At 42.6% G+C, this 19,289-nt stretch overlaps 1 protein-coding gene across 1 annotated transcript in view; it reads right to left on the bottom strand.

The window, feature by feature from the left end:
• The window catches only part of CLPTM1L (CLPTM1 like), a 1,089,711-nt gene that overhangs the window by 93,690 nt on the left and 976,732 nt on the right, over window positions 1–19,289 (bottom strand). The window contains exon 15 of the mRNA XM_069219638.1: window positions 10,704–10,748. Within this exon, the coding sequence (XP_069075739.1) occupies window positions 10,704–10,748 (45 nt within the window). The remainder of the gene's footprint in view (window positions 1–10,703; window positions 10,749–19,289) is intronic.

Raw genomic sequence — 19,289 nt, 5'->3', positions numbered from 1 at the left:
ACTTGGTTGGCTGCTGCAAAATCCCCAAAACGAGGTGTAGTGTGGTCTAAGGAAACTTGCAGTACTTTACTCCTGCTTTTCTGGGCACTGGAGTGGAGTAATTTATTTACCTTTACTGTATTCTTACTCTCCCAGCGATTAGGCACACACTGCACTTGTCTAGGGGGGAATTCGTGATTCACATTCCACTTTTTTAGTATATGGTTTGTGTTGCCCTTAGACCTATTTTCTCCCTTTGCATTCTAAAGGATCTCCTACTGTTTGCATTGTTCTGTGACTATTTACTTTTCTAATTCTGGTATCTAGTGTCTATATTGTGTATAATACTTACCTCTAGAAGGAGTATTGTCTCCAAGATATTTTTGGTACTGTGTCACCCAAATAAATACCTTTATTTTTGGTAACACGGAGTATTGTCTTTACTTGTGTATAAGTACTGTGTAGCTATAAGTGGTATTGCATGAGCTTTACATGTCTCCTAGTTCAGCTTAAGCTGCTCTGCTATAGCTACCTCTATCAGCCTAAGCTGCTAGAACACTACTACTTCACTAATAAGGGATAACTGGACCTGGTATAAGGTGTAAGTACCCAAGGTACCCACTTCAAACCAGACCAGCCTCCTACAATTACTAGAATTGATCAATGATTTTCAACTCACATGCTACAACTATGCAGATGACACACAAATACTACTTAAATTGGAATGCCCCAAAGACACTGAGAACTCACAAATCTTCAGGTGCTTCAGAGCTGTTGATCAGTGGATGACTTGGAGCCATCTCAAATTAAATGCTTCAAAAACAGAAATACTTGCGTGTGGTGACTTGAAAAATTATGAGCCACTGTGCGCCTGACCTGACAATCTTGGACCACCTCCTTAACTATCCAGGAAGTTAAAAACCTTGGAATTACTATTGACTCCAAGTTACCAATGAACGCCCAAGTGGAGAAATTAGCATGAACAAGCTTCATCACCTTGAAGACTCTGCAATGCATCTTCCCCCCACCTCAGATTTCCACACAAGGTACAGGCTACTATCTCACTTGTACTATCCAAACTGGATTGTGCCAATGGCCTCTACCATGTATAATCTCTATCTATTATATGAAAAAACTATTACGTATTCAGAACTCCGCTGCCAGGCTACTATTACATGTAAAGCCACAAGCCCACACCTCCCTTGCATTGAGAGCATTACACTGGTTAACTGTTGCCAGAAGATCCATCTTCAAACTGCTTTGTATCACCCACAAAGCTATACATGGAACAGGACAGCTTTTTATCAGAAACAAAATAACCAAACACATTCAACAAAGAAACCTCAGCTTAACATTGGCACCCCGCCTTAGTAGACCACCATACAAGAAAAAGACAGTAGGTGGTACATCCTTCTCCATTCAAGCAGCCAAACTAACCCAAATACAAGGTCCACGGATAATTATCTTAGTCTTCCAGGGACTACTCAAGAGTTGTCTCTTTCCTTCATAACCACCATATTCAAAAAGCAAGGGACTGCATATGCCCGTGTTAATAAATATTTTTAATCAGATTATGTGTAGACTCTAGATATGTAGAGTTCTTTAGAAAATATGTATCGCTACCATGTCATAACAATAAACTATACACAAACTCTTTAAACCTGTTTAACAAAGGTATATCTACTCACTGTTTGTTATATATATATATATATATATACACACACACACGTGTGTATACGTGTGTGTGTATACATGTGTGTATGTATATATGTGTGTGTATATACATATATAGGTGTATGTTATCTATGCTTAACATGTTCATAGGTTATTGCAGTGCTCATGGATAACTCGTTATATTAGATACTTCTCAATTCCTACTCTCGTTTTTATATCACACAGATCAAATGTTTTATTATCATAAGCATTTCGCTATTCAAAAATTGAGGAAAGAAATAAATCTTAGAAAAGTACACATTAATTAACTTCAAATATTACAAATCTTGAACATCTGTGTTTATACAATACTGCTTTTCTTCTTATATTATACCCATTATTATAGTCCTTGAACATACATTCCCTTACTATGTACTCACATATCACTCTTGTTCTACTCTACTAGAGAACAATTAAATAAAAATAAATAAAATAAAATCTATAAACAAAATTCAAATTATAAGTTAAATTAAAAGTAAAATACTGAATAAATAAAAGAAAAATTAAATTACAAATAATGATAAAAAATGTATATAGATATAAATAAAATAAATAAATAAAAATAATATAAATTTACTTTCTTGTAAGCTTTAATTTGTCTACCCACCACCATATGTCATGTTTTTATCAATCTATCCTCCATCCCCACTCTGACGCATCCCAAACCGTTTCTCCTACTTTCATCTCCAAAATAACCCTGCCAAAGCTCTTCCCTCCTATTCCACATCTAGCACACCCCAAACCTGTTTATTACCTTGATCTCCCAATTAACCCTACTAAATTCTCCCTCATTTATCTCACCTTTGACTCATCCAAAACCCCTCCTGCTACTATGATCTCCCTAACCCCTTTCCACTGACTCTTCACTCCTCCAGCTCCCCTTTACTCATCCAAAGCCTCATCCTATTACTATAAATACGAAATTAAGACTTCTGGATTCTTTCCCTCCTCTATCCCTCCATTACTCTAGTCAATCCAACTAACAAACTCACATATTCTCTGCTCAAATTAACTAATAATAATACTGTACTCATACTTCTTTATACTAATCCACCACCAATTCCTCCTGGGTTCCGGAGTAGCGTGCTACTAGCTGAAAAGCGCTTTGACGCCTCGTCAGGGGTAGCAAGCGCTATATAAATACTATTACAATACAATACAATACAATTTCAAGGAAAACTGCTGTGACTTTTTTGGTCCATGGTGTGCTTTTCATATCAACATATTGATACAACATATCAAGATATTGAACATGTTTGCTATGTTTTATGGGAATTCATAAAGGAAGAGGTCCTTACCATTAGGTGCCAGTTGCGCAGGTCATCAATGAAATGGAATGTTAGCTGCTAAGCACAATTTTCAAAGTTATATGATATATCAAAATGCACAATGCCAACTGTACTTGGTGTCTTCTTTTATATCTTCATATGCGTGTTGTATCAGAAATATGAGCTGATGCACAGGATTCTAACTGGGTCAAGTGCATTTCACCTTAAGCAGCCTTCTTGGGCCAGGAGTAGGAGTGTGTAGAATGTTTCATTCCACCCGCGGAATTTGAAGACTCTTCGTTACTCTTGTAATGTGGAGTTCTGGTCACATTCCGCTAATCGCTGCATGGCAGAATTTTTTCTCACAAAGCTACAGAAAAGCACACAAGATTTGTCATCCTCTCGTGCTATTTTGTAACGTGTGCTGTTGCGGTGAAAAGACTGCTTCTAAAGTAGATTTGCTGCCGCTCAAGTATATTATCTACATGAGCTGTAGCAAAATCAACTGGAATGGCCACGTGCTCTCACGGTGCCGTTTGCCGTGATTTATCAGAGCTGCCTGCACTTCTGGTGCTAAACTGCAGTGTGACATGCAGATTTCTACCCGTTGGTGGATCTCTGCGAAATTTTGTGGCGTTTCTATATAACTCAATGGAATGAAACTCCAAAAGTTCCATCCACCCCTAGCCAGAAACTGTTAACGTTCAAACCAGCTGGTTTGTGACAAATCTGCTGAAGCTTCAACACCTCATGTGAAAAAGGCATTGTTCCCTCATCACATATATGCTGCCTAGACAAACGAGAAGCTGCTGTTATTTTTAGGGTACACTCTTCGTCTGAATTCTGTTGGTACTACATGGCAGACCAGAGTTCTTTCATGAACCAGCATCAGGTCCAACACGTCCTGGGTGTGTATCACTGTTTTGACATTCTGAGTACTGTCCAATAATGATTTTTTTTTTTTAAAGGAGGAATGATTCTAGGACTCCCCAAGTTCCTTTAACAATATGAGTGAAGAATTGGACTAATTAAACATTAGCTACTCAGTGCTGTATCATTTGTCTGCTGTATGCACCGGAGGTGGTTTTAGGATCATCTCAAGGAATAATTTTGCCCACACATTTATGTACAGTGGCTTTGAAGTCCTACACTGAGTAGTGTTTGTTTGTTGTTTCAATTACAAAATTGCAACCATAAAAAAACAGCAATAATACATAGCAATATCAACACATCACAATAAAAACCATTATATAAGTCTTAAAAAGGTGTGAAAACCCATCTAAAAAGCACCCTGCAATGTACCCTGAATTGAGTAAGCAGCACACAAGAATTTGCTCACATTAATTATAACCCAAGCCCCGGGTAACATTTGTAAATGCAACCAGGCAGGCCTCACCTGCCTAAAGACCCCCCCTTAAACAGGGGAGGAATAAAACAAGTTCGTGGGGCATTATAATACAAAAAAAACAAAAAACATAAAAGGTAGTGTGTCCTGTGCCACAATTCCATCACAGCTGCAAGGACCCAAACTTGAAGAATCATAACATCTGCTAGGAAAGCTAACGACAGGTGAAGCAAATTCAACCTAAACCAGGTTAAAAGACATCCTTCCTTGGTATTCTTTACCATTGTTAGATACGGCTCAATGTCCCATGTGGTAGTGGTCAATACATATTGACGAACAGAAGGTTTAAACAGCTCATCTCTAAGTACTCGAGCTCTCTCCTTATAGGAATCCTTCACCCATTTCAAATCATTTTTACCAATACCATCACGGTTAAGAAAGATCCCCTTGCAGCCCAAAATACTGAAGGTTTCACATCTCTCTATCTAATCCCAGCTTCTTCTTACTCCACACGTTTACCCAAAATAGCAATGGCCGCAAAGCAATCGAGTCACACAGGTACTTGACCCTTAATTCCTTGTGCACTGCGAAATTAGAGGTACAATGCGGGATACAGCGCAGACGTTTTAGAAATGTATTCTCCTCAACCTGTTACCCCCTTGCTAAACAATATCCCCTCAACTCACTCCCATACAAAGTCCTAGTGGTACATTTTGCTTCATAAACATCAAACAGGACCCCTAAATAGGAAAAAGACCCTGTTTTGGCCAGAGGGGAGCCCCTTTGGGAGATTCAATGCCTACCACCATGATAAAAGTTTTGTCCAAATTAGGGGAAAGATCTAGTTTATCCATAAAGGCTTCAAAGGTATGCAGTAATTTCTGCATTTCATATGTGGTTCTCACCAGCAAGACTGCATCATTGGCAAGTGGCAACGAACGGGAGCCAATTTGAGGACAATCAGACTTGACAGCCACTAATGCCTTCTCAAGGCCTTTTATATACAGAAAAAAACAAAAACGAGGCCAAAATACATCCTTGTCAGACCTCACGACTAGTTCTAATCCTCTCTGTGCAGTCCATGTCAACTGAATATCTAACCGCCTCCTCTCTATCTGAGTGCAGGTCACACAGAAAGGAGACAATATTATGATCCACTCCCATTTCAAGCATAATCCCACACAGTTTTTCCTATTAACCCAATCAAACGCAGACATGATGTCCATAAAGGCGAGGTACATGTTCTCCGAACGGTCAATGGTATATTTACTGGCTACAAGGAAAAGATGTGTACACTGATCTATAGCTGACTTTCCTTGTTGGAACCCTTATTGGCTTCCTGCTATGATGTTGTTTTCCTCCGCTCAGGAACGTAACCTGTCCAAGACCTTCATAACAGAGTTGATGAGGGAGATAGGTCTGTAGCATCCTGGGCTACTCCTGTCCCCCTTTTTGAAAATGGGAATCATGGTAGATAAAGACCAGGAAGCCACAGGGCCCTTTCTCACTGCCGCCTTTAACACTAATGTTAAAATTGAGCCCCAGACCCAGGAACACGTCAAGGGTGGAGGGGGCGAAGAATACCATCATGGCCAGGGACCTTGTTCCTGGTAAGCCCCTAATACGTCATCCAGGTTAAATACCAAGTTGGGCTTCAAAAGGACTACTTCAGTCTGATCGCTCATATCGACCGAAGAACAATTAAAGATCTTCTCAAAATGAGCTACCCCGTCCTCTGCTAATATGTGATGGCATATACGGGGGTATTCTCCGGTGCAAAGCTAGGCTGATTAACTATTCCCCAGTACACAGAGCTATTTTTTATAGTGCTAGCTAGAGTCAAGCCCTCCCAAGCTTTCTTCCTTAATTCCCCCTTCCTCCTGTTTATCTCATCCTTATATTTCCGATGGCAGAGTTTCACTTTCTCAGGGTTTTTAGGCTGTTCCGTAAATTGGGAATTTCAGATTTTGTGGCACCTTTGAACAAGGGGTATCAAACCATTTTGAGGGCTGAGTCATTGGTCTATTCCTACAGGTGGTAAGTAAGGTATTGATCTGGGCTGACACAGCTATAAAGTTGCTCAGGAGCGCTTTATCCAAAGAGGAAGGCTCCAATCATACCTTGAACTCTGTAGCACACCTACAGAATAAAGATGTTACAAAAGCGTCATGATCCACCAGAGACCATCTTATCCTTCTTCCCCGAGGCCTGGACTGGGATAACACATGATTAGGTGTCATTTTTATGAACGCCCCCTCCCCCCAAAGCCCCTCAGCTCTATCACAAGAGGGTTATGGACGCTAAAAGGGTGACTTACAATTTCAAAACGGTTAATCAGAGGTTGCAAAGCAGAAGATATAAAAACAATCAATAATGGAGGCACAGTCCTTCCCTAAAAAAGTTAGGACCTATACCACATTTTGGGGAACCAAGATCATATCCAAGGTGTGCCCTAAATTACAGTTGCTCAAAAGCGCCGCAAGTTCAATTCCCTCCTGTTTATGCTCCACACTTCAAGAGCAACCCATTAACATTCTCCAGCCCGCATCGGTAAATATTAAAATCACCTACCAACAGCAAATTAGCTTCATTCCCTCTCAATTTACGTCCCAGTGAAGCTAAATAAATGGACAAATTATATATGTAAGAGGTAGCTGATGACCACATCTTAGCGTTATAAAAGTTTAATAAAAATCAATTTAAAAACCCCAGGAGTATAAGATTAAGGGCTTGTACACAGTATAAGGGTTGCTTAATCCTAACTCTTTGACCCTCCGCCAAGCCTGACGGACACATACATGATCATACCCCCTGTTGCTCGGCCTAAAGAAGATTGAATTGCCAGTATAAAATAGGTTAAATATCCCTCAATATGGAAGTTATTTTCACACTCCCAGGTCTCTCGAAGGCAAATAACGTAAAGCTTCTTCACAAACCGTTGCCATGAAACACCAGTAAATTTAGCTAAAAGTCCTGCTATATTCCAACTAAGAAGGGAGAACTTTGTCCCCTTAACACCAGCAACTGACAAATGATGATCATCATTAACCTTTCCAATGGGAGACACTGGCCCAGGGACAGTAATGGCGTAGAGAGTGTCTGTGGTTCAGGCACTAAGTTAAGTAATAGTGTATTAGAAATTTGGAGTGTGTGATTGGGGGTTATCAGGTATGAGTGCTCCAACAATGCAGTTTGTGTCTGTAAGTAGGCTGTATTGGGAGTGTGTTCTTCATTCAACATGCAGAGTGTGCAAGGACACCAGTCTTTTTTAATACCTCCAGGTGGACCTACAACGAGGTGGCAAAAATGGGAAAAAGTATTCATGCATTATCAACATACTAGAAGCACAACAAATATGCATATGGATAAATGTGTTTCGCTACCCATGCTTTTTTTTAAGTCCTAAAGGCAGGGTGTATATGAGAGCTTGCCTCCAGGTGAAAATGAAGGAGATGTAAATGAACCTATGTCCAGTACATGCATAAAATGGAGTCCCCACACTCACTAAGTCCATGAAAATGGCCCTGGAGTTCGTGGGGACACCTCTGCTAGTGCAGGGGTGCTTTCACACCCAGGTACTTGCACCCTGCCCTCTGGGCTAGGAGGGCCTGCCACAGGGATGATCTGATGCAGTGGCTGCAACGGCAGGCCTGCAGAACACTTTGCCTGGGATCACCATGGGTGGCATAATGCATGCTGCAGCCCATGGGTATCCCCTGGTTCCCCAATGCCCTTGGTACCTGGGTACTATATACTAGGGACTTACATGGAGGCGCCAGTATACCAAACGTGGGGTGAAAATGGTAGAAGTTACCAAGTTAGACGGGAGAGAGCATAATCACTGGGGCCCTGCTTAGCAGGATCTCAGTGAACACAGTTAAACACACTGACACAAGGCAGGAAATGGGGGTAACCATGCCAAGAAAGAGGGTACTTTCCTACAGAAAGATACTGTAAATAAGGTTTGGGTAAGGGAAGGTACAAACTCAGGCTGGAGAGCCTACAACAAATAAAGCCAGCAAATAGAACACAAGAAAATATGAGTTAGACATCACAAAGCCAAAGGCAAGAAACAGGCAGAATGAATTCCTATGTCAGCTTTCTGGATGTCCCCAATATGTCTTTAGCAAACCAGACTAGAATGCAACCTTAAAAGGCGCCACTTTGATTGAACTGAGGAATCTGAGAGTGGATTTAAGCTATTGAAGGGGAAGTTAAGTAAGGATATTTGTTGAGACAACCTGATTACAAGAAAAATGTGTATTAACCACTAACATCGATGAAGTTTGGATAGAAGGAGAGCTTATCCCAGGAGGAGGAGAGAGGTAACTTGTTTAGCTCTGCATTTGCATATAGATTCTTGAAGAGTGCTCAGGTAAGGTACAGTGTTACCAAGAAGGATGTGCTAGCTGTAGCCTTGACAATTTCAAGATATATATATATTTTTTTTTTTACAGGGCAAGGAATTCGTTGCTTTAACAGACTACAAGCCACTAAAGGGAGTATTAGAAAACAGAGGTTTAGACAGTGTGTTGATGTGCATATGAAAATGTGTATCACAATAGAAGATACATAAGTAAAAGCTGAGGTACATTCTGGGGTTAGAAACTAAAGTGGCATGTTGCTTAGATTGGAAGGTGTTGGATAGTAAGAGGGAATACGTGAAAGGATGAAATGCTTTTGCTGTTTCAGAAGTAAATGGGGCAGTGATCAGCAAGGAGTGGAGGCAGGAAGCCAAGTGAGAGAATAAAGATTTACGTTTATTTTGCCTGTAGAAGTTAGAAGTTGGATGGCCTCAAAAAAGGAAAGTAAAAGACTGAAAAGTTTCGGATGTTAACTATGACTTGTAGACAAAAGATGGTATTGTGTAAAAAGATAGTCAGATTATTCTACTTGAATCAGTAAGGGGCAGAAACACGGAATGATCACATAGAAACCATTGTGGAAATGCCAGAATATATCAAATGTTAAGAGAAGAATTTTGACACAGATATAGATACTCAAGGGTTATATGGGAGCGTTTGGAGTTGAGCAGTCCAATAAAGTACTTAAGGAATGACAACCAGTAATTAAGCTGCAATTATTCTGCCACAGATACCTAAGAAAAAAGTGAGGCTAGATATCATGGGTCAGTGACATGGGATCAGTAGCGTTGTATATTCTGGTTTTACAGTGTTTTTCTTCTACATGGCCTGAATATAGGACCGTGAAGGCAATCACAACATCTCAAAAGCTACAGCAATCCATTTTTTTTAATGAATTTTTATAGGCAAATGTTTCCCCAAATTAAAATATAACTATAACGGGATGCAAGTGGTTTCAGAAGGAATGCTAGGACTTTTCAGTAAGAATGGTATTTCACATAAGTTGTTGTCATTGTACAATCCAGAACTGAATAGTTTAGTTGAGAAAGTGAACAAAACGTTGAAGGAAAGTACTGTTATAGGTGTTAATGTAGGAATGGAAGGGAACATTTATTTTAGCAGAATGTGTGATTTCATAGACTGACACGTCCTAGCACTACAGGATTAGTTCCATTTGAAGTACTTGTAGCAAGAAATCCTAATTCAAGATTGCGTCCAGGATGAATGGCATTGCTAGAAGTGTGGTGAGAGAAAATGTTTTGACGAATGACTAAGACAATTCCATTGAATAATGAAGACTGAGTTTGCATTAAGTTACCAGTAACCAGTGTGAAAGGAGAGAGGCAGTGATCTAAGCCCATTCAGGTGAAAACAAGTGGGAAATAGAAGGTCTAGTGAGGAACGAGATGCTAAATGTTCTACTGTAGTCAGTTTTGACCCCCAATTGTATGCCACTGCTCATGCCATAGAGGGAATATGTGTATTAGGTGTCCTACTAAAAGAGTTTCATCATCACAGCGGCATTGACACTTTTAGCAGCCTTTAAACTGACCCTGTTGTCAGCAAATTAAAGGGGCTTCTAAAGATCTAATCAATGTGTATGACCCAGATTACCAAACCAAACCTGCCCAGCAGCACTATGACTCCCTGCTGAAGCTGCTGGGTGGGGCATTGGGTACTGGAGAGAGTGGGGCAGGGGGAGCAGATTCGCGATGCCATTTATGTTATGTCTGAAGTTCAGTCCTTAACGTCACTTGTTTGAGAAATAACAACAGGGAGGGCGCCTATAGGACACTACATAGCAGCAGAAACCCAAATTACACTAAAAGACTGTTAAAACAGAATATATGAAGCCACAAAGGAACATATTTACAAGTTACAGTAGCTTTAAGTCATGACGAGCATACAAGGATTCCATCCTCAAGACCTAAGTGATGAAGAAGGTTGCTTTTTAGGCCATCCCGTTTCAGGGCTAACATTTCTGCAATTATGAAAGAGATCCTTCAAAACAACGACTGAATAAGGATTACTTACTTTGTATGTGAATGCCTTCCAAGGCAAATGTGCCACAGATTTCATCTGTAAAAATAATAATAATATATTTGATTACAATAAGGTCTCAGTGTTGTACAGTGTAAACTAGTATAACAAAAGGAATCAAAAACAAGAAAGTTAATGTAAACAAAATGTAGTTACAGTATTTTTTCTGCCAGTTATTGGATGACAAAACTGCAGCGATTTCTAAATGATAATTATTATCTCTCTAAATGGCGGAGAGCACTGGACAGATTTCAAACAGTCATATTCTTTTGGAATTAGACCATTTCAACACGTTTTATCCGTTTAACTGCTTCAGTGCGGAGGATGAAATACTCCTGTCTTCCACACTACCTAATCAGTGCCGAGGACGTGAACGTCTCTTCCTCTCACTGAAACCAGAAAAATTCTCCTGTTGCATCTGTTTTTTGAGAACTTTTCAGCTGTAGGGAAAAAGCTTCCCTCACAGACTATCCAGGCATCACGCTGTATGGTAATCACTATAGCCCACAACAGTTGTTTGGTACCACTGACAAGAAATTAGGAGGTTTTAGCCACAATCTGCCCTACCCATGGGGATGGGGTGCAGAAAGCCCATTACACACCAGACTGGCAAAACGGATGAGGCATCTTAGTCCCCAAACCCAAAGGCTCGATAGCCCTTTCATGCCCCCCCCACCCTTTGGTACTCCTGAGAAGAAATTAGGAGGTTCTAGTCCCAATCGGCCCTACCCAGAGAGATAGGGTGCAGAAAGTCCATTACACACCAGAGTGGCAAGACCGATGAGGCATCAGGCCTTATTCCCCAAACTTAAAGGCTCTATAGTCCTTCTATGGCCCCCAAATGAGTAAGATTGGGTAATTTACCCATAATTTACCCTCCTGTAGGTTGGCAGAAAGCCCACTGTATGCCAAGGAATATTTCTGAAATGGATCGGCTCATTTTGGCAGTGAGCGATACTCCCCACCAACAGTCTTATTTCTTTACCCGCCAGACCAGTGTGTCAATTTATTGACCAAATTGGGTGAAATAAATAAGGGTGACAAATTACCTCCCTCAACACTTAATGCAACCTGCACATAGTAGTGTATATGGCACTGTGAAAGTTTAAATGTGAAATAGAAAAATTGTGCATAATAATTTGGGGCCTAACAAGTTAGTGCTTTATGTGGGGATGACGTGGTAAGATGTCCCTGATGACCTGTGCAGCATATGGCCCCTGCCTGCATAATATATCTGTTACTACTGTAGATGCAACTAAGTTTAACTGAATGGTTAACTAAACACAGGTACCAGTCTGGTACTTTTTTTGTTTTAAACAAGGGTTCACATTCTTTTACGTTTTTTCTCGGTCTTATAATCACCATATAGCAGTGCCGGACTGATTGGCACTGAATGTGTTGGACACGTTGATCCATATGCAAATTGGTAAAATGTATAATGGAACTATATAGTGAGCAAAAAGATTGGGACGTTACTATGCACCATGTCATGATAGACTAAACAAAGCTAAAAGTTGACTAACGTGTGGTTGGTAAATCCAACGTACTGTACCAGTATCATATTATTGGAGTAGCATAACTTTACACTGCATTCCCTACATGTAATCACTGCACAAATTACGCATTTACATTTGGCATCATCTTTATGGTGTGTCTTAATATTATTACTGTAGATGGATGTTAAAATTCATTAACACAATGCAATCACTGAAAGACTGAAGTTTCATAACATGCATATTAATGTTCATAAAAAGTGCTTATATGTATTCATTATTCACGTGCTGTATTTATTCTTTAAGCTGCATTTATAGAAGAAAATTGTATTCCTCTTCTCCAAGTTAATGTTAATCTGAAAAGTTAACGTGTGCAGGTATAACCATGTATTTGAAATGCACATTAAATGTTTAGTTAATGTCAGGGTAACTTAACTGACTAAAGGCCTTGATTCTGAAATGCATTCTTTGTTTAGTTAGTGTGTTCTTTCAGGTGTGTTCCAAGGCTTCAGTAGCTAGAGAAAAGGCGTATTTTGTGTATTAGTTTAACTGACAGTAATGCCTGACAAGCGAAAATCTTGGCACGAGACGTGAAGAATTCTATTCAATGTGTGCCAGAAAGGTGGGGAGTTCAAGGTTGCAGAGACTGCTAAAGTTCTCTGGGATGAGAAACCTGATGTTACAATTTGCGAGACAGATCAAGATACCATTGTTCCCTGAAAGGAAGGAAACATTCCTGGAACTGACAGTAGCAGCAATATCCTCCAGATCAGTCCAGACATTTAATTCATCAGCATTTTGTCATTTTCTCTAATAACTGCTTCACAACTCCATACCACTGTTTTGGATTTTTGAGCATGAGGGCACAAAGGCTAGAGTGAGGGCGATTTCGGACGTCTTCCAGTTTATAGAGAGGGCAGAGTAACTACTGTGTATGATTTTCGGAATTATATTAGGAAGATTCAGGTGAGGGTCTCTCACAGATAATTCAAAAAAACAAAATCTGCCCACATGGAAAGGAGCACCCTTCCTACTACAAATTGTGGCCCTCTTGGTAAGTGCATCACTTACAACAACACGCAAGCGTTTCCATGGCAATTACGAAAACTAATGGGGAGAGTGGGCAGCCATATCTCGTACCTCTACAAATGTCAAAGGTGTCTGTGGTAAGTTTGATAATTTGGACTCTGGAGGATGGCTTAGTACAGAATGGCAAGATCAGTACAGTTTCTGCATATGGTCACCCAAGCTGAGTGCAGAGAGAGTGATCTCAAAAAGAGTTTTTCAAGGGAATCGAAGGTTTCTGAACGTCAAGAATACGTTTTGCGTCCTTACATACAGTAATGCTTTTCCTGGTGAATATTCTAACTGCAGATTTCTCAACTTACAATATTCCCCAAGTGCCTGTCTGGAACTGTAGATTTTTCATAGCAGTGCCCCACGCCACTAGATGGCACCTTTGGTTCTTCTTTGCCCCATATCACCATGAAAGTGATGGTGCTGATCCAGATTGTTGTAGAAAAAGTTTAAAAAAAAGAATAAGCACACTACATGAAAGGGTCATCTGTTAAAGTCCAACTCACGTCTGACCAACCTTCAGCCATTTATGGCATTAGCACACAAGTTCTCGGCACACTCTCCGTGCCAACAGACACATCGTGGAGTGATTAGACATTGGGCAGATAAGTGAATTAGCCCAAAGCACACAGGTGCATGAATTAAAATGGGTGCAGGGAAGAAACCAAATACCGAGCACTCGAGAGTCTTGGACACACAATGCTGTCAGCACACACTTCAAATATATTACATTTACAAAAGAGCACATATGCATTCATAGGTCAAAGAATGCTAGACCATAAACCTTTGTTGAATGTACAATAAAGAGCGAGTAATGTCAACTTATGAATTCGGGATCACATGTTTTTGAGTGTTTTCCATATTAAGCTGTAAACTTGCAAGTTATCTATTGTTAATTATGTGTTATAAAATATCGTACTGATTTGTATAAAAAGGCCTCTCTATGAACATGTATTTGAGAAAAACCATAGATGGCAGGTCGGGCAGAGCTGAGGTGCAATCTGCAGTGTTTATTTCCCCGTCACAACAGTTAGTAAATACTGTCTTTGGAACTGCCAAGAGGAGTCTGCGTGGTAATTTCTGAGTCAGGAGAGTGTATTAGTTCACTGTGTAACAGTTGGGGAGCCAGTGCTGCTTTGTGCCTCCAGCTGAAGGCTGGTGCTGGAAGAACACCTGTCCCCCGCTGCAGAGAGAGCAGTGCGCACAAACTTGATGAGGTGAGCAGAAGCCAAGTTAACTGAAGTTCTCCCTGGGCACTGGGGTTGCGAAGGCTCTGGGGACTGCCGTACACTTAAAGGTGAGGACAAATCGAACCACGATCCACGTTCTAAATAAGTGCGCTCCTCTCCACAATACTAAACGCAGAGGTTACTGTAATACAAGTGATTTGTTTTTTTTATTAGCTGAAGGATTGCCTACATGTGTTGCGCAATCAACAGAAATATAAGTCTTTGTGAATTTATAAGGCCAGAAGGGTACCAAATGCAATTTGTTTTTTATTCTTGAAGGGTTGCGTAAATGTTGCTAAATCAGCAGAAATGTGTCTTTGTGAATTTATAAGGCCAAAATGGTACTGCAGGCAATTTGTTTTTTAAAATTTTTGTTGAAGGATTGTGTACATGTGTTGCTCAATCAGCAGACAGAACAAGTTACTTACCTTTGGTAACAATATATCTGATAGAAACATATTCTAATTGCAGATTCCTTACCTCAGAATTTCCCCCAGGCGTCAAACTGGATCTGGAGATTTTTCTTCGAGTAGTATCCCTGCGCGCCTTCAGGTTGTGTCGGTCGACTTTGGGGGTGTTGTTGTTGCTGTGATGATGTTGCGGTTGTATACAGGCGCCACCCCGGCGCACTGACGTCAGATTCTTTTCACGACTTTCCATGCCAGTAGAGCGGAGGCATGAAGAACACTGAGAATGGTGTGCCAAAAATAGGGCCCTTAAAGAGAAGTTCGTGTCACTAAAAATCAGTTTGCAGAGCTGGGAGGATGGGCAGGTCGGTAAGGAATCTGCAACTAGAATATGCCTACCAGATATATCTTTACCGAAGGTAAGTAACTTGCTCATCTGATAGAGACTACTAGTTGCAAATTCCTTACCTTAGAATAGATACCTGAGCAATACCATCCCCGGTGGTGGGCTGCGAACTAAGGTCAAACCAAAAAGTCCTGCAGGACCAAACGGCCGAAGTAGCCGTCTCTGCGGACCTGACTATCCAAGCAGAAATGTTTAGTGAACGTGTGCAGGGATGCCCATGTCGTTGCCTGGCAGATATCCAGGACTGGAACTATGTGTGCTAATGCTGTGGTAGTAGCAGTTTCTCTGGTGGAATGAGCACACTAACACTCAGGGGGTTGCTTTTTTGCCAAAGCATAGACATCTTGATGCAGAGGACTACCCATCGCGAGATGGTTCTCTTCTACACCGCCCTTATCTTTCTTCGCACCCACATAACCCACAAAGAATTGAATGTCCACCCGGAAATCTTTGTTACGACTGAGGTAGAATGCCTATGCTCTTTTTGGATCAAGGCAATTGAGCCTCTCCTCCTCATGAAAGGGATGTGGGGGTGCATAAGAAGTAGGCAATGTGAATGACTGACCTTCATGAAAAGGTGTCACCTCTTTGGGAAGGAAGGAAGCCCTGGTACGAAGCACTACTTTGTCAGGAAGGACAGCTCCAAATGGTGGCTTCGAAGAAAGCCTGGAGCTCACTCACCCTGCGAGCATATATGATGGCAATCAAGAAGGCAGCTTTAAGAGCCAAGAGCTGCAGAGGACAGTTGTGGAGCGGCTTGAAAGGAGCACACGAGATATGTAAGGACCAAGTTCAAATCCCACAGTCCCTAGTATATGGAACCCAGGACATTGGGGTTCCAGGGAAACCCTATGGGCTGCAGCAGTTAATCTGCCACCCATAGGGAGACCATGCAAAGGGTTCTGCAGGCCTGCCATTGAAGCCTGGGTGAGACAGGTGCATGCACCTGTTTTCACACCAGGTCACCATAAGTCACCCCTATGGTAGGCCCTCTCAGCCCAGAGGGCAGGGTGCAGGTACCTGTGTGAGGGCACCCCTGCACTAGCAGAGGTGCCCCCACAAACTCAAGATCCATTTTCCTGGAATTGTGAGTGCAGGGACGCCGTTTTACACGTGTACTGGACATTGGTCACTACCTAATGGTAACTCCGAACTTGGGCAAGTTTGGTATCAAACATGTCAGAATTATACCCCAATACTGTTGCAAGTATTAGAAGTATGATTCCATGGACTCTGGGGGCTCCCTAGTGGACCCCCAGCATTGCTAACACCAGTCCTACAGGGTTTTCCGGGCAGCCCAGCTTCTGTCACCCCTCAGGTAGGTTTATGCCCTTCTGCTGCTTGATCTGATCAAGCCCAGGAAGGCAGAACAAAGGATTTCCTTTAGGAGATGGAGGTAACACCCTCTCTTTTTGGAAATAGGTGTGACTGGCTTGGGAGGGGTAGCCTCCACAAGCCACTGGTTTGCTTTGAAGGGCACATTTGGTGCCCTCCGTGCATAGAAAAGTCCACGCCGGTTCAGGGACCCCCCCAGTTCCTGCTCTGGCACGAAACTGGTCAATGGAAAGGGGAGTGGCCACTCCCCTGTCCATCACCACCCCAGGGGTGGTGCCCAGAGCTCTTCCAGAGGGTCCCTGGGATCTGCCATCTTGTTTCTAAGGTTGGCAGGGAACTCTGGGAGCATCTGAGTGGCCAGGCCAGGCAGGTGACGTCAGAGCCCCCTCCTGATAGCTGCTTACCTGGTTAGGTGACCAAACCCCCTTTCAGGGCTATTTAGGGTCTCTCTCTTGGATGGGGCCTCAGATTCCTCTTGCAAGATTCCAGCAGGACTCCTCTGCAACCTCTGCTTCAACTTCTGGGCCCCGGGACCGCGACAGGAAGCTCCAGGACCCGACAAGCTGCTTCCAAGAAGTAATTACTCTTCAGCAACATTGTTTCCAGGGCTCCTGCCAGCTTTGCAACAGTTCCCTCGCCAGCATCCTCAGAAGACTGCAACCCTTCAGCCTGCACAAGAAAAAGTAATCTCCCTTGGAGTGAAGGAGCCACTCCCCTGCAACCGCAGGCACCTACGACAAGCGATGACCGGCTGCGTGGCTCCCCTCTCCTGCATCACTGGTGGTTGTCCGAAGCAGTCCTCTTTGCCGGCTGTCCAACTTTGGTGGAGGTAAACCTTTGCCTTCCCACGGAGGACAGCATCCCCATGCACTACGTCTCTTGCAGCTGCCAAGGCTTCTTTGCATCTCCTCCAAGGGATCTCCAGGTGACGTGTAGCTCCAGCCCCCAGCACTCCATCCTGCAAAGCACAGCCTCCTGTGTGGTTCTCCTGCGGTGTGGGATCCACTTTTGTAGTGCTGTGTGGGCTCCTTCTGCGACTTCTGTGTCCCCGTCCTTTGAGACTCCTTTGGGTGCTGACTCTGCTCCTGTGGACTTTCTGTGATGCTGAGGGTCCCCTGTGGCTGTCCCTCCTGGGTTGAGTCCTCCTGGGCTTTGCTGGTCCCCGGCAGCACCTCTTTTCCTCTAACTGGGAGTTTGCCTTTGCCAAGGCTTGTTGGTGTAAATCTTGCACCGACACCTGTCTGCAATCTTCTTTCCAGCGTGGGACATCTTCTGCATCCATCTGGAACTCTTCTCCTGGGCTGCAGTGCTGACCTGTTCTTCAGTACAGTCAACCAACTCCTGCATCCACAGCTGGGTGATTAGTACATCCTACTCCTCTTGGACTCCACTGTGACTCTTGAACTTGGTCCCCTCTCTCCACAAGTCATCTTTCTTCAGGAATCCAACGCTGGTTTTCTTGCAGTCTACTCTGGGTGTCTCCTTTTCCGTGGTTTGTGGAAAATCCAGTGTTTTACTCCTGCATTCCTGGTCGCTGGGGGTACTGTGGTACTTACCTTTATGGTTCTCTAGTACTCCCAGCTCCCCTCTACACATTTAACTTACCTAGGTGGGGGTACCTTGTTCCCATTCAATTTTTTCTTAGTATATGGTTTGTGCTCCCCCTTGGGTCACTACTGGTTATTACTGTTTGCAGTGTTTTCTAACCCTTCCTATGCCTATTTATGATTGCTAGTGTATATATTTAGTGTATTACTTACCTCCTAAGAGTGGGTCACTGGTCTAGTATTTTGTGGTGATTTGTGGCAAAAATAAATTACCTTTATTTTTCTACAACAGAGTGTTTTCTTTCTTGTGTATATCTGTTGTGTGACTACAGTGGTATTGCATGAGCTTTGTATGACTCCTAGATAAGCCTTGGCTGCTCATCCACAGCTACCTCTAGAGAGCCTGGCTTCTAGAAACTGCCTACACTTCACTAAGAGGGGATACCTGGACCTGGTATAAGGTGTAAGTACCTACCACACACCAGGGCAGCTTCCTACAAAAAGGTTTTTCAGCAACCACGTTTAGAAGCAGAGAGCCAAATCACTAGGGTCCTGGTTAGCAGGATCCCAGTGAACACAGTCAAACACACTGAGAAACAGGCAAAAAGTGGAGGTAACTAAAATAGCAAGAGGCTACGTTCCTGGAAGCTGCAACCACTACCATCACTTTCGTGAACATCCGAGGGGCGCTGGTAAGGCCGAAGGGGAGCACGGTGAACTGAAAGTGCTCGTGACCTACCACGAATCGCAGGTAACGTCTGTGGGCCAGCAGGATGGGAACGTGGAAATAGGCATCTTACAAGTCCAACACTACCAACCAGTCTCCAGGGCAGACAGAGTGAGCATTTTGAACTTCTTGTTGAGGAAAAGATTGAGGGACTGAAAATCTAAGATAGGGCAAAGGCCCTTGTCCTTACAGGGCACCAGAAAGTAGCGGGCATAACAACCATGACCTACTTCTGGAGCAGGCACCCTCTCTATGGCTCCCTTGGCCAAGAGAGCCTTGACTTCCTCGCAGAGAAGTGCCAAATAATCCTCCACCAATGATTGAACGATGGCGGCGTGGCCGGTGGGGAAGTCTTGAAG

This window comes from Pleurodeles waltl, chromosome 2_2 (genome assembly GCF_031143425.1).
Source record: "Pleurodeles waltl isolate 20211129_DDA chromosome 2_2, aPleWal1.hap1.20221129, whole genome shotgun sequence".
Classification (NCBI taxonomy): domain Eukaryota; kingdom Metazoa; phylum Chordata; class Amphibia; order Caudata; family Salamandridae; genus Pleurodeles; species Pleurodeles waltl.
The sequence above is the reverse complement of the archived record's forward strand: the minus strand, read 5'-3'. Positions and strand labels throughout refer to the sequence as shown.